This window comes from Gopherus evgoodei, chromosome 2 (genome assembly GCF_007399415.2).
Source record: "Gopherus evgoodei ecotype Sinaloan lineage chromosome 2, rGopEvg1_v1.p, whole genome shotgun sequence".
In the NCBI taxonomy this organism is placed as follows: domain Eukaryota; kingdom Metazoa; phylum Chordata; order Testudines; family Testudinidae; genus Gopherus; species Gopherus evgoodei.
This window is the reverse complement of record NC_044323.1, coordinates 231,150,809-231,174,902: the sequence shown is the minus strand read 5'-3', so window position 1 is coordinate 231,174,902 and position 24,094 is coordinate 231,150,809. Positions and strand designations below refer to the sequence as shown.

Sequence of the window (24,094 nt, the reverse complement as noted above, 5' to 3'; positions counted from 1 at the left end):
GATCATGATGATGCACGCTCTGTCCCTGTGGAGTTTTAGCAGGACCTTGTGAACCAACGGGAATGGTGGGAAGGCATAAAGGAGCTGGCTCTTCCATGGCATCAGGAAAGCATCCGAGATCGATCGTGGGGAGAGACCTTGGAAGGAGCAGAACATCCGGCATTTCCTGTTCTCGCGGGAAGCGAACAGGTCTATGTGGGGAAATCCCCACTTCTGGAAAACAGAATGAATAACGTCTGGGCGGATCGACCACTTGTGAGACAGGAAAGACCTGCTGAGTTGATCTGTCAGAGTGTTCCGAACGCCTGGGAGAAAGGACGCTACTAGATCTATCAAGTGGGCTATACAAAAGTCTCAGAGTTGGATGGCCTCCTGACAAAAGGGGGAGGATCGTGTCCCTCCCTGTTTGTTTATGTAGTACATGGCCGTTGTGTTGTCTGTAAACACTGAAACACAACGGCCTTGCAACTGTTGCTGGAACGCCTGCCCGCCAGGCGGACTGCTCTCAGTTCTCGGACACTTATGTGTAATGCCAGCTCCTGAGATGACCAAAGGCCTTGAGTACGAAGGTGACCAAGGTGAGCACCCCAATCAAGAGATGGCGCATCCGGCGTCAGGGACATTGAGGGTTGGGGTGGATGGAACGGCATCCCTGCACACACCAGGGAGGGAGTTAGCTGCCATTCTAGGGAGCCTAGGGTGCTCGGGGGAACGGTGACTATCGTGTCTATTGGGTCCCTGCCTGAGCGGTATACTGAGTTGAGCCAAACTTGGAGAGGACGGAGGCAGAGCCTGGCGTGTTTGGTTACAAACATGCAGGCAGCCATGTGACCCAGGAGACGAAGACAAGTGCAAGTTGAGGTCGTCAAGAAATTCTGTAGACCTCAGATGATTGTTGCCATCGCCTGAAACTGCGGCTGTGGTAAGCAGGCTCTGGCTAAATTGGAGTCCAGGATAGCTCCTATGAAGTCTAACCTCTGCGTAGGAACCAGAGTGGATTTTTCTATATTGATCATTAGGCCTAGATGTGTGAATAGGTCCCTGACGATGCCCATATGCTGAGTGACTTGTGTCTCGGAGGCCTCTCGGATGAGCCAATATCCAGATATGGAAAAACGTTTATCCGACGTCGGTGGAGGTAGGCAGCGACTACAGCCATACACTTTGTAAATACCCTTGGGGCTGTAGAAAGGCCAAACGGCAGGACCGTAAACTGGAAGTGCTGACGGTTGGCTACGAAGCGGAGGTATCTCCTGTGTGAAGGAAAAATGGCGATGTGAAAGTACGCGTCCTTCATATCGAGGGATAATGGTCCCCAGGGATACCATGTGGAACTTCAACTTTATCATAAACTGGTTGAGTCCTCGCAGGTCTAGGATAGGTCTGAGACCTCCCTTCGACTTGGGGATTAGGAAATAATGGGAGTAAAACCCCTTGCCCCTTACATCCATTGGTACCTCCTCTACAGCTCCCATGGCGAGGACCGTCCGCACCTCCTGTAAGAGGAATTGCTCGTGAGAGGGGTCCCTGAAGAGGGACAGGGTTGGAGGGTGGGAGGGCAGGGTTGAAATAAATTGGAGGTGGTACCCATACTCCACCGTGCATAGGACCTAGTGATCTGAAGTTAACTGGGACCACGCCGGCAGGAAGTAGGAGAGACGGTTGGAGAAGGGAGGAAGGGGATCCTGGCCTGTAATTGGTACGCTACCCTCAGGCACACATTCAGAAGTTCGTCTTTGGTCCCGGTGGTGGTTTCGAGGGACCTTGATTTTGGCCCCCTTGTGGTCCTGATGGTCATCTGCGACCACCTCGGCCGCGACACCTGCCAAAGTCCTGTCTTTGTCTAGGCGCAGAGTATGGGCAGCGAGGCTGGGGATGGCAAGGCCTGCGTTGGGTCACCAATGTATGCATGCGAAGAGCGCGCATTATGACCCTGTTGTCCTTCAGACTTTGCAGCCTGAGGTCAGTGTTTTCCGAGAAGAGGCCTTTACCATCAAATGGCAAGTCCTGAATGGTATACTGCAGCTCCGGTGGGAGGCTTGAAACCTGAAGCTATGAGATGCGCCTCATGGCAACACCCAAGGCCAGAATCCTGGCTGCTGAGTCGGCTCCATCCAACGAGGCCTGGAGGGAAGTTCTGGCCACCTTTTTCCCTTCCTCCAAGAGGGCAGCGAACTCTTGGCGGAAGTCTTGAGGGAGAAGCTCCGTAAACTTACCCACCGCCACCCAGGTGTTATAATTATAGTGGCTAAACAAGGCTTGTTGATTTGCCACCCGGAGCTGTAGTGCACCTGCCGAGTACACTTTGCGGCTGAGTAAGTCCATTCGCCTAGCCTCCTTCGATTTCGGGACTGGCACCTGCTGGCCATGGCGTTCCCTCTCATTAACAGACTGGACGACTTGTGAGCAGGGAGGAGGATGGACATACAAGTACTCGTACCCTTTAGAGGGTACCATATATTTACACTCGACTCCCCTGGCCGAAGGAGGGAGAGAGGCTGGAGACTGTCATATAGTATCGGTATTGGCCTGGATGGTCCGAATAAATGGTAGGGCCACTCTAGTAGGGGCATCCGCCGATAGAATGTCCACTACTGTGTCCTCTACCTCCAGGACCTCCTTCACCTGGAGGTTCATATTGAGTGCTACCCTCCTTAGGAGGTCCTGATGGGCTCTCAGGTCGATTGGAGGAGGGCCCGAGGAGGATGTTCCTGCCACCGCCTCACCTGGAGAAAAGGAAGTGGAGATGCCGGCGACGAGCGGGTCCTGTGTGGCCTCTTGCTCTTGGGCGACCTCTTGCTCCAGTGGAACCTGGGAGTCCGGTGAGTGAACTGGGGCTTCCTCTGTAGCAGTCAGAGGGGGACGGCTAATCGTCGCCTCTGGCACTCTGTGCTCTGATGAGACAGAGCGGGACGGAACTACTGGTATGCCCTGCGCCTGGTGGTACGCCCAAGGTGTCCAGAAAGACCACTGATGGGGTCCTTGGTCCTGGGTCTGGGTCTCTTGGAAGACTCTGGTGGGCACATCAGAATCACGGTCCTCTGCATAAGAGCTGTCCGCGTGCGACGACACTGATGCGTGTCTGGATGGCCATGGAGGGACTGAAAAGCCCTGGTCAGAGTCTCTGTCTCTAGCGGACCTTTCTCTACTCGGCACTGGGGATTGGTACGAGGAGGCATACAGGTACCGGGAACAAGATCGGGACCTGTGACTGGAGTGGTGCCGGGAGGTTGACCGAGATCTCGAGGCTTGACGTGGGGAGCGACTATGGGAGTCACAGTGCCTGGAGCGGTGCCGGGAGCTGGAATGGTGCCGAGAGTAACGGGTCGGCGAATGGGATAGTGAACGGTGCCGCGAGTCCGACCAGTACTGAGGAGAACGGTGCCAGGTCTGTGAGTGGCGTCGGGAGCGGGAGTGCCGACGGGACCTAGAATGTCTGCGGGACCGTGATCGTGAACGGTGCCGTTCTGCTGTGCTGACAGAGGCTGGTCTTATCAAGGCAGGCTTGCCGATAGACTGTATTACCCGCACGGGCAGTGCCGGGGGTTGAGGCAGCGTTGATTCTGTCATGGCAATCAGATGTCTCGCCGTTGAGAACGTCTCTGGCGTGGATGGAATAGTAAGCTCAACCACAGCTTGCGCTGGGGAGCTGACAGACACCGGACTCGACGACCCTTGTGGGACCAGAATCGACGGTGCCAACGTCGTCGGTGCTGCGGCAGATGTCAGTGCCGGGCAATCCGACTTAGACGAGCTCTCTGGCTGCAGTGCAGGTAGCATGGAAGCAGCAGGCATCTTAGGCTCTCTCGACCTCAGGGAGAGGGAGTGGTGCCGAGTTGACTTCGGTGCCGGCGCCGAGAGGCCTTGGCAGTACCAGCGCGGTCCGGTGCCGAGGAGGTGCTTCTGCCCGCCGATTGACCAGTGCTCGGTGCCGAAGGCGGAAGGATAAGAGCCGCCTCCATGAGGAGCTGTTTTAGCCGAAAGTCCTGCTCCTTTTTTGTTCTCAGCTTAAAAGCCTTGCAAATGCGACACTTATCGGTCAGATGAGATTCCCCGAGGCACTTAAGGCAGGAGTAATGTGGATCTCCTGTCAGCATCGGCTTATGATAGGCCGAGCACAGTTTGAAAGCCGGTGAACCAGGCATGGGCCCTGGCACCGGGTGTGGGGAAGGGGCTAATCCCCGAATCCCTCTTAACTATACACTAATTATGAACGATAAAAATTAACTAAAACTATATAACTTTGAACTATATACACAAAAAAATAACTAGAGAACTACGAGTAGCTAGGGAGGTGGAGGTCAGTAAAACCGCACTCCACTGTTCCAACGACCGACACGGGTGGTAAGAAGGAACTGAGGGGTGGTTGGGTCGGCAGGGGTATATATCCGGCGCCACTCCAGGGGGCGCCCAGCTGACCCACCAAGTGTTGCTAGGGTAAAAAATCTTTCGATGAACGTGCACGCAGCGCGCGCATACCTAATTGGAATGCATATGAGCAAGCACTCGAAGAAGAATCTTTGGTATAAACCAATATCATGTGCACCTGAGGCTTTCCCCTTCTTGCAGTAACTCTTGATAACCCAAACCCTCCAGATTCATTGGGTGGAATGAACAAATTGGTTTAACAGCTAAATGGGCTACCAAAGTACAAGTTTCAAGAGCTCATTGAAAACTTCGTTTACACTTTTAAAAAAAAAAAATTCAAGGAATGCCAATATTATGATCGCTTTTGCCCCCTATCCCAGGCCCCACAGTTCCTCTGTTGTTTAACTGGACCAGATTGATAGCCCATATGATTCCTAACCCAAGCACTAATTGCAGCTACACTTCCAGCAGTTCTCAAACTTCGTTGCATTGCGACCCACTTCGGGTAACAAAAATTACTACACAATCCCAGGAGGGGAGAGACTGAAGCCTGACCCCCACCACCCCGAGCGGGGGAGGGGGGCTCAAGCTTCAGGTTCAGCCCCAGGCCCCAGCAAGTCTAATGCCAATCCTGGAGATCCCATTGAAATGGGGTCATGACCCACAGTTTGAAAATCGCTGAGGGTATGTGATACCTTGTGGCTGCTAGTGCCTGTTTCTCTTCTGCTCAAGTATAGGTGGCAGACCACTGACAAGGAAGCATGGCCAAGAATGCTGCCTATTAAGTGGGTCAAGAACTTACGTTTCTTATCCACATGCATGTATTTTGGGCATTTTATTTGTTCATTTGCAGATTTTTCTATGGCGCTTATCAGTGTGGTATGAGCACTTCAAACACTGAGTACAGAATATCCCCATTTTACAGATAAGAAACTGATGCAGAGAGAATTTAAATGACTTGGTCAAAGTCACTTAAGGAATATGCGCCAGAGGTAAGAATAAAAAAACAGGATCTCTTGAAGACCAGTCTAATGTCCTGACCACAAAACCATCTTTCCGAAACATTTTTTCAGGAGAATAGTAGAGAGAAAGAGATGTTTATTTTTTAAATAAATATGAAACCCAATTTCTAATCTTTTTTAGGCCTTTATTCCATTGACATTATTTCTTCCAGTTCATGGCCCCTACCACTGATAAACATTTGCAATACCTCATTATGAAAATGATTATGAAAGGTATGTATCTAATAGCTATGAAGCCAAAGATTTAAGAATGCATGTTGCCCCAATCTAAAAACATATTTAAGATTAGCGTCAATATATATTATACACTAGTATTTGTAACTTTTACTCAAAAATATCACAAATTCAGAACCATAAGCCGTGTTTATAAACTGTACATTGTATCCAGCAACAACTGGCTGACACAGATGAAAGATTTCTTCCAAAAATAAAGCTAAGCACTTCATATTAATCAGCTCTCCCATATAGGGAAAATTACAGTGTTATCACAGTCAACAGGGCCAAAAAGATATGGGGTACCAGAGCTGTAAGTGGATACAGGGCCATCTGGAGAGAGAGATGGAAAGGAAAGTGGAAAAACAGAGTTCACATTGGCATCTAAATCGCAGGAAGTTCTTTATGAAGCTCTATTTTCCCCTTTATCTTTAACCTACAGGAACACGATTTAGACTTAAAGCCAGTAGGACGTACTAGCTGCTCAGCAACGGTGGTCAATGTGTTTTTGATTACAACAGCTGACATACAGTTTAGAAATAATTTAGCTACATTTAGGCATAATTAAAGTTTACTGATTGAGATTTTTCAAATTAGTACACAGGTTTTAACCATATGACTAAATTCCCTGCTTTGAGAAGTGTTTATTACACATTCACCCCTCAAACTCTTCCATACTTCAAACAAACAACACTTTTTTTTCTCTAAACAGGCCCAGTATAGTTAAGTTAAATAAATCAGTTCTGTTCTTATCTTACCATGTCTTAACTACAGTATTTTTATACCAATGCAGTAAAGTCATTGTATGCCATATACACTACTGAAATGCAATAGCTGTTGCACTACTAAAGCTAAATAATTGTGGTTTGCAAAAAAAAATGAAGTTACCAGCAACTTTATGCAAGTCTAAAACTCAAGAACGTTGAAGTTTCCTGAGATGCAGTTTCCACTGAAGAAAGTGGCTTCATACAAATGTACACCAAAATCAATACATAGATAAGATTGCTTCCTCTTTCTTTCTGGAGGTAGCTGAAATGGAGGGAAGCTGAGGCTGGTTATACAGAAGCAGTTGCATTTAGCCTTTAATGCTCTTTGCACTTTCCCCTGCAGGACTGGAGGAAACAATGCATCAGCTTCTTCCTCCCTTGCAGCAGTATCTATCTGAGAAAAGAAAATTTGGCAGTGATTTGAGGAAAGAGGAGAAGAAGCTACAGAAGAACCAGCAGGAAGAAACTTCTCCCCAGAAAACTCTGGCAGACCAGAGGACTGCAGAACTTCTGGAGTACTTCCAGCCCTTGGATTACACAGCAGGTGCAAGCCTTGTAAGCAAATGCCAAATTCAACTTTTCCTTAGATCCGCCCTTAAGACCACAGTGTCCTCCACACAGAGAAAGTCACTTTGAGAAACAGGCATAGAAGCTGAGAATTACCTGTAGATGGACAGCACAGTGTGATTTAGTATATTAGATACAGGAGTGAATCTGAAGACCATGGTTTTAACAACTTGGATTCTACTTGAGCAAAATCACAACCTCTCTTCCCCTCAACTTATTTCAGTTAATAAAGTGGGGGTAATACTATTTATTTACCTACTTCCTAGGGAAGTTGAGAATCATAACGAACATTTGTAAAATGATGCATTCAGGTCAGTCAGATGCAGAGGAGTTGTTAGAACTGGCTCAGATGTCTGGTCAGACCACTGATCCATTCTACCATGACCTCTATTCATAAACCTCCTTACATCTTCCAGTCAAAAAATGTAGACACGAATGAGAATTTTTATTGCAAACTTAAAAATGTTGTAAAAAAATCTGAGCTGAGCAGGGTATAGTCACACAAAACAAGACTGCACGAGAATTTCCAGTTTCATTTAAAAATGTTTCTAGCCCTCTTGGCTGCAGAGAAAATGTAAAGCACATGCACAGCAAGGGCTCAAACCAGAAGCCAAATTAGAAGAAACCAGAGTATATTATCTAAAACAGATCTCATGAGTTTTTGGCTGAAGACTTTTGAACTCATGAGATTGGTAGTACTGTTATAATGTTTTTGTTTGTTTGGGGCCCAGTAACAGCAAGCAACAGGACTGCAATATGATCTGTGTCTACCTAATGAATGGATAAGGGAAGGTGACAAAATGTTATGCATGATGATGAAGCATGGGGTGGGGGGGAGGAAACTGTACAAACAGCGGGTTTATTTATATAAAGATATGGAGGCAAGTTTTATTTTATTTTATTGTATATTTAGTAATTTAATAGGGAAAACAGGTAGTTGAAGTAAATTAGTTATAACAAATATTACTAATGCAGGCAGCTGAGAAGACAGCAGTCTGGGTAATGGTATCATCAATAGCAAACAACGGTGAGCAAAACTTTGATTTTTAAATATTTTAGCTAGCTTTCAGAATGTAGAAAACAAGGTTTGCATTTGGCTCCAAAATTTTAGGCCTCTGTAACCAAAAAGATGGTAAACCTTTTTAGATAGTATCTTAAAACTTTGCTGTTGGTAGCTATTTCATGACATGCCAAAAACTAAGCCACTACTACCATCTATTAGACATAGTTCCATAGAATTGTTGCCAATTACCTAGGATTATTAAATAAGAACTCTCTCTCTAATAGCCTATCTTTTAATACTGTTTTCTCATATAGTGAAGGCATTATGGTAAATTTGAGATGCTATTTCTCCAGACTGATGTAAAAAACCCAATATTATGGCATCTCTGCAGGAGAAAACTGTGGATTTGTAAAAGAGAATAATCTTAAAATAAATCTTAACAGCATGATAAACACTGAAAAGTATAAATGAGAATTGTGTTTGGTGCATTTCTTCTGAAAGTTAATTCAAGTGTGAGGTTCCTTTTTAATATAGCAGTAGCTGTTGTATGGCTGTTTACACTTATTTTACAGTATCCCTTCTATTGTTATTTTAAAAGCCATAATACTACTTTGAAAACATCAAAGGTCAAGCACTGCATTGGCCCACTAAATTCAGTATCTGCATGTTGATCCCGCAAGAGAAAGACTGATGTTAAAAGCAGGATTCATAACCCAGAGTGGTGGAAGCTAAGGCTATGTTTTCACTGCATGCTAAGCATGGCATAAAAATCACAGAGAAACTTTACCAATGGTAGTTTAACCCATGAAAGCATGACCACATTACTGTCTGGTCATGATCCACACTAACACTGGGTCCGCATCTGGCTGAGGTAAGCAATGGCTATCTGGGCACATATCCTAAGATACACAGTGCCACAACTCACTGCGCTACATTGTGTTCATATTTGCAGGGTGTTGTGAGAACTCATCTGCTACTGTGGATATCGTGTGAAGAAATGGTCTAGGTCCATGAAATTCATTTTCTGGCACACCCTTTCCATGTTTCTGTCTCTACCCCCAGAGAAAGCCATATCCTGTCTTTGGGATAACCCTGTGTTCCTTCCCCAGGGCAGATTCTGCCCTCTGCCACATCTCTGTGCAGACTGTGAGGACTTTGAAGTGTCCTCAAATCCACAGCCACTCTCTGAAAAGGATCTTCTACGATAAGCAGTAACCTCATGACTGCTGCACACGTATTTTGGGTTTTTCCCAGCCCCAGGCAGGACTCCCATTATGCAGTCTTCCTTAACTGCCTCCATTTCCTCAGCAGGAGTCTGCGCCATAGCAACACTAAACTATGTATGAAGCTAGTGAAACTACAAACTGTAAGCAGGAAGCTAAGTAGAGGCAGACTGGAAGACCAACATGTCTTGAATGTTGTGACTGCCTATAGCTGCATGCCTTCACTGCAGTAACCTCAGGGTAGCAATATGCATTAACAATTACTTCAGGATCTGCCCTGAAGTTTAAGAGAACAATAGTTATCTTGTTGTGTAGCACCAAGAGAGATGTGATGTGTGAATGTGTAGTATGTTATGGGGAAAACTTGCTGTTGAGCCTCAAATAAGTCTACAGTGAAGACAAGCCCTTAGATATAGTCAGCTTTGAGGGATCAGAAAAGAAGGAAGATGAGCTAAGTTACCAGCATCTCACACCCAAGAAGTAGTAAGCAGTGGCACTATCCTCTGTCCTGGACGGTGCCAACATTCATTTCACAAAGTGACGTACCGCAAATTTTGTGTGATTTTTTTCCCCTTTTTGAGAGAAGGCTGACAGTTACTGAATTTTAAGCTGAAGTTCACAAGTTACCAGGATTTTCAGAGTATTTCAAGTCAAAGACCAATTCTCTCCTTTGCACCAATTTTCCATTATTTTACATTTAGTTCATCTGTTGATCATGTAGATATTGAGATGTGCATTGAAATAACAGATTTATCTTTAGAAAACGGTTTTTAAATTGTGAAAAGAGACACTTTAAAAATAAAGATATAAATACATGCCAAAGTGCATGGCATATTCTACCTGTGGAAAAGTGGCAAAGAGATCTGATCTGAAATGACAACTTAAAGATCAAAAGAATACCAAATAAATTATATTTAAAAATCCTAAATGGAGTTGTCTGCATAACCATTAATGAAAAAAGGTTTTTTAATTCACTGTTCTGGAAACTGTATCTGAAAACTCCTTGCCCAACTATTCCAGGGGGAAAAAATTTCAGGTCAGCTTTTCAAACTGCCCACATTCAACACATTAACCTCTAAGAACTAGCCAAGTGACTCTACAGTCTACCAAATCAGCATGCTGTTGTGGACTTGTTTTTTAATGCTAATACTGCAAACTGGCTTCAGCCAGCCTCATGAACAGATAATTTAATGGCACAAATTACTTTCCTCCAGTTAACTTATGGCACCTGATGTGGCAAAATGCTCCTAACAATGTTTCTCAAAGTCATTTGTATCTCCTTAACTCCATTTTTTTAAACTAAGACTTTTTGCCCAAGGGCATATACACTCAAGAGCTAGTCTCTAATCTCTTGTTTAGAAGAATGTATATAGTCCCTTTGTTTTCTTGGGAACCAGGGGAAGCAGAAATGGAGGAAGAAGAGGGTAATCTTTACATCCAAAGTTAAATCCCAAGACGCTCTCAGCAGTAAAAAATGCAAACAATTCTCTTAGAGGCCATACATTTTTCTTAATTATTCATAAACATATTAGAGTTTTGTAGTTTGCACTTTGAATTTCCTCTGCAAAACATAAAAGAAAATAATTGGCACTAAAATGTTATACCCTTTGAATGAGAGAGATGGAATGCAGACAAGCTCACTGTTGGAGCATTTCCATAATAATAAATGGAAGACAGCTAGTCAGTATAACTTAAGAATAGATATGAAATATCTTCCTTGACCTTAACTGATAAGAGTTTAAAAACAGTCTCATAATTGTTCAGTTTCTTGAAAGAAAAATACAGATAAATTTTAATTATGTTCTGTCCCTCATACAAATGAAAGACACAAAAGTGTGGCAAAACAAATTACCATTACCCCATACTTTTTTCTGTACTAACCTCCCTCTCAACTCGTACAGATTTTCTTCTTTACTTTTCAGTTCTGGTAGAATAATCTTCATCTAATGTTGATAATATTGGGATGGCTTGCAGTTTCTTGCAAGTGATACTGCCACAGCAGTCAGCAGTAGTTACTGCCTGAAAATTGTATTTTACTCTGGCATGTTGAAGAACCCAGCAGCCAGCCAAAGAGAGATTAAGATATGTATGCATGTTTTGGCCGTCTTTGACTCCCAACGAAACCTGCAGCTGGCTTGGATAGAGAAAAACATCAATTTTTTCACGGTCATACTCTCCACTCAAACTGGCTAAGATTTTTTGGACTGCCAGAATTTGCACCCTCTCACTGTTGGCTTCAGGTCTAAAAGATGCCTCAAACAGATTATGATTCCAGTAGCAACCATCGTTTTATGTTGTCTGAGATGGAAGAGCAGTACACAGGACACTTCCAGAAGATCTATCAATAACAGCAGCATTGTATGAGAAAGATTACTACTTCTATTTCTGATACAGAAAGTTAAGACATTTTTATTTTCAAAACAAAGACCAACTTTTAAAAAATTATTTATAAAAAGTTTAATGAAAAAGCCGAACACATGCTGGATAAGAAAAGTAAAAACTAGTCTTCGCTTAAAATTCAATATTTAATAGTGACAAAACACTGACTTGTTTGCAGTGTTGTAGCCATGGGATATGACACACACAAAGCAGGTGGAGGTAATTTATTGGACCAGCTTATGTTGCTGGAGGTGACAAGCTTTTGAGCTTCACAGAGCTCTCTCAAAAGCTTGTCCCCTCCAGCAACAAAAATATCCAATAAAGGATATTGCCTCAACCACCCTGTCTCTCTCAAAGGCCTGACTTGTTAATCTCATAGTATCAGTATTTTGTTTAGCCATAATAATATTAATTTAGGTTTGGTAACCAAATGAAAGAAACTGGCAGTGTAAATTACAGATCAGTAAAAAAACATGATCTGGTCACTTTTCTTGCTACAATCCCACCTACTTTGTATGCAAATTAAGCCAATTGGAGGGTGAAATTTTCACCCTTCAGCATGCAAAGAACACCAATTTATTCACACTTTCTGATGTGTAGCTTAGTACATCATTTAAGCTGCCTCTGAATTTGACTATTAGAATCTAGGCTATTCAGATTTTTTAAAAGGTAATATTCTTAATTTACACAATTTTCAGAGAGAGTCTACTAGGACTGAGGCTCAATCCCAAGAAGTTTGAAAAACTAATGGACCTGTCACAAGTTACCCTGGTAAGGATCTATTGAACAGTCCCTCCCTTTGTTCTCTCACACCTCTCAATCCAGTAGCAGGCAATGTCCCACTCCTTTGCGAGTTGCAATGTTGCAGCTACTGGTAAACTGGTAAATTTTAATCAGTAGGCACCATGAATGAGTTCAGTAGAACACACAAACTAGGAGCATTGGCTCAGCTCTTCTCAGAAACTCCATTTCAGCGAGAAATCAAGCACCTCAAATAGTATCCCCCTTCCACAGCAATGTTACAGTGCACTTATTGCAGTGCTCCTCATTTTACTTTCCAGACATTATTGGAAAAAAGTTTCTATGTCTCATTATTTAATTATTCCTATATTTAACTACAGTAATGCAGATTACTTAGTGCTTGCGAAATATGATTGACAGACAGCACTTGAGACTGAAGACTTCAGCTTATGCACAGCTAACTGAAAATGTCTGTATTGTGCCTCCCTCAGTATGTCTGAATCCTGACTGGAAGGAGTCTCTGTGCCCATTCTATTTTTGGCATCTTTGCCACGTCTGCCAAGAAGGGTGCTAATTACAGTGGTGATCCTCGTGATATGATCAGTCTACAAGGAACCAAAATGAAACCTGCAACTCACTCCTAATAGGCCAAATAGTAAAGGATTCCACTTTCTACTGATCTGGTCTAGATATCAACTGGTGACCTAGGATTGTAAAGATCCTTATCCCATTACTAATCCTCAGCCATCCAGTCCCTGTGACTCCCAACCAGCATATATTTTTCATCTTTTTTATATATTTGTTGGCAGTTTTTAAGCAACAAGAGATAGGGTGTGCAGAATTCTGTACATTTTAACTTCGCTCTCAATTTATAGACAAGGAAATGAATGTTTAATTTCCTTCCAGGATGCCGCTACATACAATTACTCATTTAGCCATGATCATTATAGGTGATTATAGTCCAAAGTGAGACTAGCTTGGAACCACCGAGAAAATTACTAAAATGGCCTCCACTGTCGTCAAAGTTATGCAGTGGTTTTTATTTCTTTTTGAGAAAGTTACTTGTGTTTTAATTTTATACAAAAATTATAGAATCATAATTTAGGGCTGGAAGGGACCTGGAGAAGTCATCAAGTCGAGCTCCCCTATGCTGAGGCAGGAACAAATAAACCTAGACCATTCCTGTCAGTATTTGTCTGACCTGTTCTTAAAAACCTCCAGTATGTTGGGGATTTCACAACCTCCATTGACAGCCAATTCTAGAGTTTAGCTACCCTTATAATTAGGAAGTTCTTCCTAATATTTAACCTATATCTTCCTGGCTGCAGATTAAGCCCATTTTATTTCTTATCCTGCCTTCAGTTGACATGGAGAACAACTGACCACAGTTCTCTTTATAACAGCCCTTAACATATTTGCAGACTTTTCAGATCCCGCCCCCCCCCCGACTTCTTTTCTCAAGATTACCCATATTGAGTTGGTTTTTTGTTTTGTTTGTTTTTGTTTTTGTTTGTTTGTTAAAAACACACTTTTCCTCATGGGTCACATTTTCTAACCCTTTTATCATTTTTGTTGCTCTCCTCCGGACTCTCTCCAATTTGTCCATACATCTCCTTAAATGTGGCATCCAGAATTGCATACGGTACTCTAGCCGAGACCTCCTCCATGGCAAGCAGAAGAGGACAATTATCTCCCACATCTTACATACAACACTCCTGTTAACACACCCCAGAATATTAGCTCTCTTTTACAATTGTATCACATTGTTGATACATATTCAATTTGTGATCCACTAAAACCCTCAGATCCTTTTCTGTAATACTGTCATCAAGCCAGTTAATCCTCATTTTGTAGTTGCCATTTGATTTTTGATTCCTAAACGAAGTGAAGTACTGTGCACTTATCTTTACCGAATTTCATCTTATTTAATTCTGACCAATTCTCCAAGGCCCTTCTGAAATCTAATCCCATACTCCAGAGTGCTTGTAACCCATCTCATCTTGGTGTCATCTGCAAACTTTATAAGCATACTCTTCACTCCATTATCTAAAGTTATTAATGAAAATATTGAATAGTACCAGACCCTGGACTGACCCTCACAGGACTCCATGGATATGCCCTCGCAGTTTGACAGCAAACCATTGATAACTGCTCTTTGAATATGGTCCTTCAAACAGTTGTACACCCATCTTATGTGAATTCATCGAGACTGTATTTCCCTACTTTGCTCATGAAAACGTCACATGGAATTGTGCCATAAGTCTTACTAAAAATCAAGATATATTACATCTACTGCTTCCCCCCATCCACTAGGCCAATAACCCCATCAATGAAGGAAATTAGGTGGGTTTGACATTTCTTGACAAATCTATGCTGGTTATTCCTTATAATCCTATTATCCTCCAGAATCTTAAAAACTGATTGATTAATAATTTGTTCCAGTACTTATCCAGATATTTAAGTTTGGTTGACTGGTATGCACTCTCTTAGGTCTTCTTTGTTCCCCTTTTTAAGGACAGGTACTATGTCTGCCATTCTCCAGTCCTCTGGGACATCATCTGTCCTCCAGGAGCTCTCAAAGATAATTGCTAAGATTCAGATTCCGAGACTGCTTCAGCAAGTTCCTTAAGCATCGTAGGATGAATTTCATCAGGCCCTGCTGACTTGAATACATCTAACTTATCTAAATATTCCTTATAGTTTTGATTTATGTTCCTTCCCCCGTTATTATTAATTGCATTAAGTATCTGATCACCCTTAGCCCTTTTAGTGAAGACTGAAGCAAAACAAGCATTAAGTACCTCAGCCTCCTTGATGTCATTAGTTAGCAGCACTCCTTCCTCACTAAGTAAATGACACTTTCTTTTGTCTCTCAACATATTTAAAGAGCCTCAACTTATTCCCTTCTATATTTCTTGCTAGGTGTAACTCATTTTGTGCCTTAAGCCACGTCTACACATGCAGCACTGCAGCTGCACTGATACAGCTGGGCTGCTGCAGTGCATCTGGTAAAGACGCTATGCCAGCGGCATAAAAAAAAGCCACCCCCATGAGCGGCATAAGCTAGGTCAGCGGGAGAAGCTCTCCCACCAACTAAGCACGGTGCACACTAGCGCTTATCAGTGTAACTTATGTCACTTGAGAGGTTGAATATTCACATCCGTGAGCAACCAAGTTTTGATGATATAGACACTAGTGTAGACATTGCCTTAATTTTTCAGATTTTTCCCCTATATGCTTGCACTATTCTTTTGTTGTTCTCCTTAGCAATCTGTCCATGTTTCCACTTTCGGTAGGATTCCTTTATGATTATCTGATCATTAAAGAGCAACTAATGGAGCTACACTGGCCTCTTACTATTCTTCCTATCTTTCCTTTGCTTTGGGATAGTTTGCTGTTATGGCTTTAATACTGTCCCCTTGAGAAACTACCAGCTATCCTTAACTCCTTTTTCTCTTAGATTTGGTTTCCCGTGAAATCTTATCTACCAGTTCTCTGAGTGTTAGTTTTTTTAAGTTCATTGTCCTTATTCTGTAGCTCTCGCTCCTTCCTTTCCTTAGAACTATGAAATCTATCATTTCAAGATCTTTCATGCAAAATGTTTTTCACCTTCAGATGTGCTACCAATTCCTCCCTGTTAGAATCAAGTCTAAAATGTCTGTCCCCCAGCTACTTCCTTCATTTTCTGAAATAAGAAGTTGTCGCCTATACATTCCACAAACTTACTGTAAATTTTGTTTTGCCATATTACTTTTCTAATAGATGTCTGGATAGTTAAAGTCCAATATTACTAGCAATACTTGTGTTTTGGATATTTCTGCTACTTGTTCTAGAAATGCCTCATACACCTCCTTTTCCTTATTTGATGGCCTGTCATAGACCCCCTGCCATGACATCACCCCTATTTTTTTCTTACCCCTTTTATATTTACCTAGAGACTTTCAACTGGCCTGCCTCACCTCCTCCTGGACCTCAGAGCAGGTGTATATATTCTTGATGTATGATGCAACATCTTCCTGTGCTTACTAAAGAAGCTATACCCCTCTATACCAACATTCTAGTCATGACATTTATCCTTCCAAGCTGTGATGCCAATTAAGTGATAATTTAGCCTACGGACTTACACTTCTCGTTTAATACAAAGTAACTTGAAAGAATCAAGCTTTTCATGAGTATCAATCTCTCGCCAACTCAAATGAAGAAAGCAGAGAGATCATAAGACATCTGATGGACATGAAGCAAACAAATTCTGTATCACTGGTTTCAGGCTATAAAAGCACAGCAACAAGGATTTCAACACTATTGTAACCTTCATTTAAAGAGGAAAGTTTTCACTAAAATGGGCGCTTCATGTTCAAGTTGTATAGTTTTTAAGGAGAAAGGGATACTAAAGTGTCTATACCAAGTATTAGGCAGGTGAGACATGGCAAGCCAAGTTGCATACTGTATTACACAACCTTGCACCACTGCTTAGTGCAATTTAATCCATTTAAAATAATTGCCCATTAGGAAACTGTTTTCTTCTATTTTAATTTGGTCAAACTAAAGGAATCTAGATTTTCCATTCAAGGAGTAACATCTCTAGCCACAAAATGCTTGATTTATACTTTAAAATATTAGAATGAAAGCAGTTGTGATTATAGTCAATTACTCTACCACCATTCACCTTTTTCCAATTATATGTATGAGTTCAGGATCACTAATGAGCTATCAAAGCTTTTATTTATTTAGCACACAAATTGCTTTTATTTTATATTTCACCACAATACTCATTTAAAAATTAGTGTCTCAGAAGTACATTTGGAAAGATTTTTCACTGAAATAGTAGACAGAACTTTCTACGTCGGGGTGGGCAAACTTTTGGGCCCAAGGAAGGGTCACATCTGGGAATAGAAATTGTATGGTGGGCCATGAATACTAACAAAATTGGGTTTGGGGTGCAGGAGGGGGTGAAGGCTCTGGGTTGGGGGTGTGGGCTCTGAGGTTGGGCCAGAAATGAGGCGTTCAGGGTGTGGGAGGGGACTACAAGCTCAGAAGGGGGTGAGGGTTCCAGCTGGGGGTGCAGACTCTGGGATAGGGCTGGAGATGAGGAGTTTGGGGTGTAGGAGAGTGCTTAAGGCTGGGACCGAGGGTTTCAGAGGGTGGGAGGGGGATCAGGGCTGGGGGAGAGGGTTAGGGGCTCCGGCTGGGGGTGCAGACTCTGAAGTGGGACTGGAAATGAGAGGTTTAAGGTGCAGGATAGTGCTCTGAGCTGGGATTGAGGGGCCTGGAGGGTGGGGAGGGGGATCATGGCTGGGGTGCAGGCTCTGGGGTGGGGTTGGGAATTAGGGGTTTGGGGTGCAAGTGGCTGCTCTGGGCTGGGATTGAGTGGTTTGGAGGGTTAGAGGGGGATCAGGGCTGGGGAAGGGGGAGGCTCAGGGGTGCAGGCGCCAGGCAGCACTTACCACCAAGCAGCTCACAGAAACAGCAGCATTTCCCTTCTCCAGCTCCTACGCGAAGGCGCAGCCAGGCAGCTCTGCATGCTGCCCCATGCACAGGCGCCACCCTGCATCTCCCACTGGCCACGGCTGCCACTATGTGCAAGAACTGGAGGGAAGCCATGCCGCTGCTTCCAGGAACTGTGTGAAGCAGCCCCGAACCTGCTTCCTGGCTGGAACGCTGGAGCAGGACAAGCACCAGACCCCACTCCCCACTGGGAGTTCGAGGGCTGGATTAAAATGGGTGGCAGGCTTGATCTGGCCCAAGGGCCATAGTTTGCCCACCCCTGTTCTACATTAAAGACAATATTTCTTCCAAACCCTCTAATACTGCAAAATGTGAGACTGTTGAAAATTTTATTGTAGCACTACCAGATGTAACACTGAGTGAAACCGTGGTGTAAATTTACAGTGCTCCATATATATTTAATAAGTAATATTTATTAAAGGGAATTTAAAATATGCAAGTCTTTTGGAAATTAGGGTCCATCCTCACTACCATTTTGTGAGAGATCTTCACCTGAGTTTCATTTCACCTCTTTTTTGCCCAGGCTATGTTCTTATTTCTTCGTGCAACTGTCTCATCATGTTTTTGCAATTCTGCTTTCGGTTTTTCCTTTCTTGATTTTTCCTCCTTGTTGCTTTATATTCTCATCCTTTTCTCTTCATTTGTCTCCACCTTGTTATGATGTTCAAACCTCTTGTCTGTCCTACAGCATTCTTCTCCTCCTTATATCATTTTCTCCAACCTGTCTTACTCTTTTTCTAGATCCCTACCCATTCTAACACAAACACTTAGTTTTGCTCTCCTTTCCATCTTCCCCTTTCCTTGGGATACAGCTGGCAACATGTAAGTATTTCCAAGAACAATTCTGCCAACTAGCAGATGATGGATAATTCTCTGGGCATTCTGCTGAACTTTAATTTAAAGAAAAAATTGCAAATAAAACATTCAAAATTTACTAGAATGCACATAGCCTGCACAAGGCTCCTTCAACTCACTAGCTGATTTGAAAAAAAAAATATATATATATCCTGAAAATATTCACCCCCCTCAACCCCGTTTCTCTACCCCTGCTCCCACACAGCTTCTCCTCTTATCCCCACATGGCTTCTACTTCTTGATTTCCACCCATTGCTTCGCCTACCCTGTGGCTTTCCCCAGGATTTCATTTTGTCCAGCGAGCGCAGAAGCCTCTCCCACCAGCTGAATCACCATCTCTCCTCCACCCCCCACCAGCTGCCTCTCTCCACCCATGCATCTGATTCCCAGATCCATCACATGCTGTGCTGAGCAGCTAGCAGAAGCAGCCGGCAGGCAGCAGTCAAGTGGGCTGCTGAGCAGCTGCTTTCCATGCAGTGCTGGGACAACTGCTCATATGATTTATTAGACTTATTGTATCAGACCTTATGACTGCATTCCAACAATTATCTCCAAATATTTATGGGTAGTGCTACTTGGGATTGATTTCGGATATAATGAAGGATTGAAAAAATGGAATATATTATACCATGATGTATCTGCCACCTATACATACAACAAAAAGCTCATGTCTGATTGGGCATATCAGTCGAGATATAGTGATGGCAAACTTGAAAAAGAAGAGAGATCTGATTTGATCATGCACAAAAAGAGTACAGATGCTTAGTCAAACCTGCTAAGTTAGGTTGGAAAAGGCTCTCAAGAGTTCCAGTACTTCCAGCTTCTGAATGGGAAACACTGTCAGAGCAGTGCTATTTTAAGTGGAAGCAGGAAGTTCAGAGACTCAGTAAAACCAAAGTTGTGTGCATATGTGTGACTCATCCAAGCCTCAAGAGGTTTGGTTTTAGGCTAAGATTCACATCTGCTCTTATTTTACCTAAACCAGGTTGCCCACCTCTCATTATCAGGTGCATTATTTAGTGCTGGAAAGTTTCATATGAAAAGATGGGGAACTTTTCCTTGAAGAACTTTCAACTTTATACTAAATTAAAGCATTTCAAATCTGCGTCCCAAGCCTAAATTTGCTTTAATCAAGAAGTACAGCTATATTAAGCCAGCTTCACTCTGCAAGTTTGCAAATGCTTAAGTGTTGGTTTAATGATACTGTGAAAATTTAGACACAAACTTTCAGCTTTCTCTCATAAGATTCACCACGATAATAAAATAATTGTTGCATTCAGGATAAGTTTGATGCTGCTTCACATTTAAACGTACTATGGTGTAATCCTGTAAAAACCATCACGAGACATAGGCAACGAATGAAGTTCCGGTAGCTTGCTACTCAATAAAAATATAAGTAAAATAGGAAAGACAACCACCAGTACATAGAACAGTCAAGGCAGAAAATGGTTTCAGAGCAATAAACCTGTATCCCAGGGTCTGAATAGATATATAATTGAAAAACAAACACTCTCTTTCAGCTGGAAGTAACTTACCTGAAGGACAGGCACTTTTTGTGGTGTATTCTGCGGTGACTGGTGAAGCTGTGCCCAAGGCTGGTGGTGGGGATGTGGTGGTGAAGACTGATGATGTATCCCTGGATGAGGTGGCATGGGAGGACAAGTTGGAATTTGCTGTTGAAAAGATGTCTGTTGGCTGGGATGCTGCTGGCCAGATATCAGTCGTTCTTGTATTGCTTGTGGATCTGCAAGGCCAACACCTGGACAACCATTTGGTCTCATGTGCCCACCCATCTCCCGTGGAGTTGAAGACATACCCATAAATGGACGACTCTGTTGCATGTTTCGGGGGCCCATATTCCTCTGTCCAATTCCCATGGCACCAGGGGGCTGGTGTGATGGCTGAGGATGGGGTATATTTGGATAACTACCAACTTCCATTGGTATTCCAGCACTACCAGGCCTAACCTGTGGAGGGGGGGTACCTGCTGGATTACTCATTGCTTTCATAGGTGACATGGGAGGTGGAGAGGCATAAGTTCCCTGAGGCTGTGAGGGGTGCATAGTTTGTGTGTTCATTTGGTTGAGTGAGCCACTAGGGTGAATGGGCTGCTGGTGCATTAGTCCTTGACCGCTGTTTGATGGAAATCCTACAGCATTTGTGTATCTTGGTACAGATTGATTCATGGGAGTGTTACTCGTAAGGCCTAAATTCTGATTCATCCCTGTATTGTTAACTAATCCCTGATTTAGGTTACTGTAAGGATATCGAGAATACTGCCCTGAGTTGTTTATAGTAGGTGAGGGTACTGTCTGGCTCCGAGAACTAAAATTAAGTGTTTGTGGCCTAACAGAACCCTGCTGAGGAGGATTAGGGGAGAATCTGGGACTGTGGGCTACTGATTCTCCATGGAGCGCGGTGGGGGGATGGTGGTGAAATTGTTGGACTGAGTGTCGCAAAGAAGGTGCCATGCTGGGATTCTGTTGGGGCACATGAGACAAGTGGCCAGGTCCTGAGGTGGCAATGAAAGGGTTTCCCTGATTAAGACTTTCTTGACCTTGAGAAAACTGGTTCATCCTCTGCTGTTGTGGTTGACCATGCTGCTGCATTGAAAAATCACCACGAGCCATGTAGTTTCCCATTTGCTGCATGTGCTGAGAATGCCCCTGCCCAGGGGGTCCTGACGGTGTCTGTGGTGGCTGCGTCGGTTGCTGCTGCTGGTATGGTGCTCTTATTTGGTCAGGCACCTGAACAGCCCGCGGTCCCCACAAAGAGCCACTGTCTACAAAGGGTTGCCCATGCCTTTCATTCTGCATATTAGGATAGACTCCCATCTGACCACCAGTGCCACTGCCATGAGGAACCTGAGGAACTGGAGGGTTGTGATACTGTGAGTGAGGAGAGGCTATACCATTCCCAGGAGCATTACTCATCATTCTGTTAGGCTGATCCATCAGATGTATTTTTTGCTGTTCATATTGATTATAGTGATCAAAGTGGGTCAACTTCGCTTGGTTTTGATTGGTGGGAGGATGATGAAGAGAAGACTGTAAGGAGGGGAATCCTTGATCTATGGGCATTTGCTGTCCCATAGGATTTACTGTATTTTCAGGATATCCACATTCCCCAAGACCTTCCAGCCCTTCACTGAAAATATTCCCATCTTCTCCAAATAGACTCATCATTCCCGGATCTGCCATCTTTTTTCGGCACAAAGCTCCTCAGAGCTACAAGTAGAAAGCTAGTCTGTGCTTCACCTCACTGAGGTGTTTGTCCTCAAAGCCTTTAATCCTCAACTAATCTCCTTCATGTCATTCCATATTTCCTTAATTCTTTCGGACCACGTAGTGTCAGCCAAAGTCTGGTTACCGATCCTAGAAAAAAAGAGGAAAAAGAAAATTGGAAACAAATAATAAAATAGTCATACAATATTATAACACACCTCTGCTAGATGACACTAGATTGTTTCAGATGCTCAATAGATTTTTTAAATCTATTTCACTTTAAGAAAAACTCATTAGCTTCTATCAGAAGCTTTATTATGATAGGGCACTAGAGTGCAAGCAAAACACTAACCTTAACCTTAAATTAATCCATTCACTACACTTCCTAGTGTTCCATTCTTGGATGGAACAGAACAAAAGAACACAACATGCAGCAGCAGCAGCTGCCACAGCAGGCAGGCAGATGTATGAATACAGCCAAGCAGCCCATCTGCTGAACTAAAGCCCTGAAAATGCTCTAGTTACCAACAGCATGTCCTTAACCTTATTCCCCTGAGCAGTGTAATCAGATGAGCAGGCAGCAGCATCAAGGGCTATGATAAGCTAAAGTTGGTTAAATAGACAACAGGATTGTGCAACACCAGTACTGACCCTTTTAAAAGCTAAAGATTTTAAAACTGTAGATTTATATAAAAATTAAGGTGTTATTTTGCATAACAGTGATACAGGTCACAAATGGCTACTTTGTTAAATTAAAAATGGAACTATACAATATTGTTTCCCTCACTGCAAAACTATGCAGTTATTAGCTTCAAAACTGAAATAAAAATGAAAAGCTTTCATTCTGCAAGAGGGCAGATTTCTAAATGCCATGTTCAAACTAATACCCATGGCTCCAAACCCACTGCAGATCAAATCCATGACAGAATTTTTCTGTGGATAGAGGAAGTTCAATCACCAGGGTTCACTATTCACCTTCAGGCAAACTCCTTACTAATGACATAATACACATTTGTGACTACATACTAAAGTGTTTCAGAGTAAGACATACATTCTGCTTTGTATACAGTTTATTCCTCCTGAAAACAAAACTCCAACTAACTATGAAGAACTGGTCACGGCTATAGTATTTTATTCATTTAAATACTTATGGCAGGTAATTATTACTGTTTGCAATATTGTTGTAGCTGTGCTGGTCCCTGGACATGAAAAAACACAAGGTGTGCAAGGTAATATTTTTTATTGGACCAACTTCCTTTGGTGAAAGAGACAAAGCTTTTGAACTACAGAATTATTCCTCAGGCCCAAACATGAAGAAATCTGAAGTTCAAAAACTTGTCTCTCTCAGTTAAGTATTACAGCACATGATGTCAGTTAAAAACTTTACATTTACAGTAATGGATTACTTTCCAAACAAAAAGGTTCCAAGAAAGTTCTAGCTTTTTCCATACAGGACTCAACTAAGTTTAGGATGGGATGAATGACATTTTCTTAAAAGTCATCTGCAAGTGGGATTAGGCTCTTTTGTGATTATTAAAAAGAGGACCTAGACAATTTTTTTTTTTTTTTAATATTAGAAATTCAGATTCTGTGATCTATGGCTGGAGGACATCTCAACATGGTAAGGGGTTGTCCACATGGCAACTGGAACCAAAATAACTAACTTTGTAAACTATTATTTCAGTACAATTCTGTTTCAGAACACTTATTTCTGTGTTATCAAAAGAGTTATTGTTTAAAACTTCATTTTTATTAATACCTATTTAATTTAATAGCCAACATTCAGAGAAAGGCCATCTTTTTGATGTTTCAACCACCATTCCTTCAATTGGAGATGTCAGTTAAGATGATACATTCTGTATCCTCCAGCAAAACCAAGAGAGATATTGCAAAGGGAAAAATGTCAATAGATTTTTGGCTGTGCATTTGTTTAACCACTTTCCAAAGACCTCTCTACAAAAAGAATACAAGCTCCCCTTCCTGTTTTTTTAAAAAAATCCATTCATCACCACTTTTAAATGACCATCAATACAATAAGATCTAGATAATTTAGGGTAAATTTCTTGAGTCTCAAATATCCTTAGAAGTACAAACTTATTAAAAAGTCAGTTACAAAGGACATAATTGTAGAGGTGTTTAAATATTTAAATATTAACACAAACTTCAAGTCAGAAAAATCAACCGTATCAATGGTAAGGCCTGTTTCACTCATGCAATCTTACAGCAC

General features: G+C 42.6%; 1 protein-coding gene across 3 annotated transcripts in view; it reads right to left on the bottom strand.

Annotated features, from left to right (window-relative positions):
* Positions 1-24,094, bottom strand: part of CHD7 (chromodomain helicase DNA binding protein 7) — a 209,649-nt gene that overhangs the window by 120,455 nt on the left and 65,100 nt on the right. For all 3 annotated transcript variants that reach the window (XM_030553154.1, XM_030553153.1, XM_030553155.1), the window contains one exon: positions 20,179-22,017. In XM_030553154.1, the coding sequence (XP_030409014.1) occupies positions 20,179-21,843 (1,665 nt within the window). In that variant the 5' untranslated portion in view covers positions 21,844-22,017. The remainder of the gene's footprint in view (positions 1-20,178; positions 22,018-24,094) is intronic.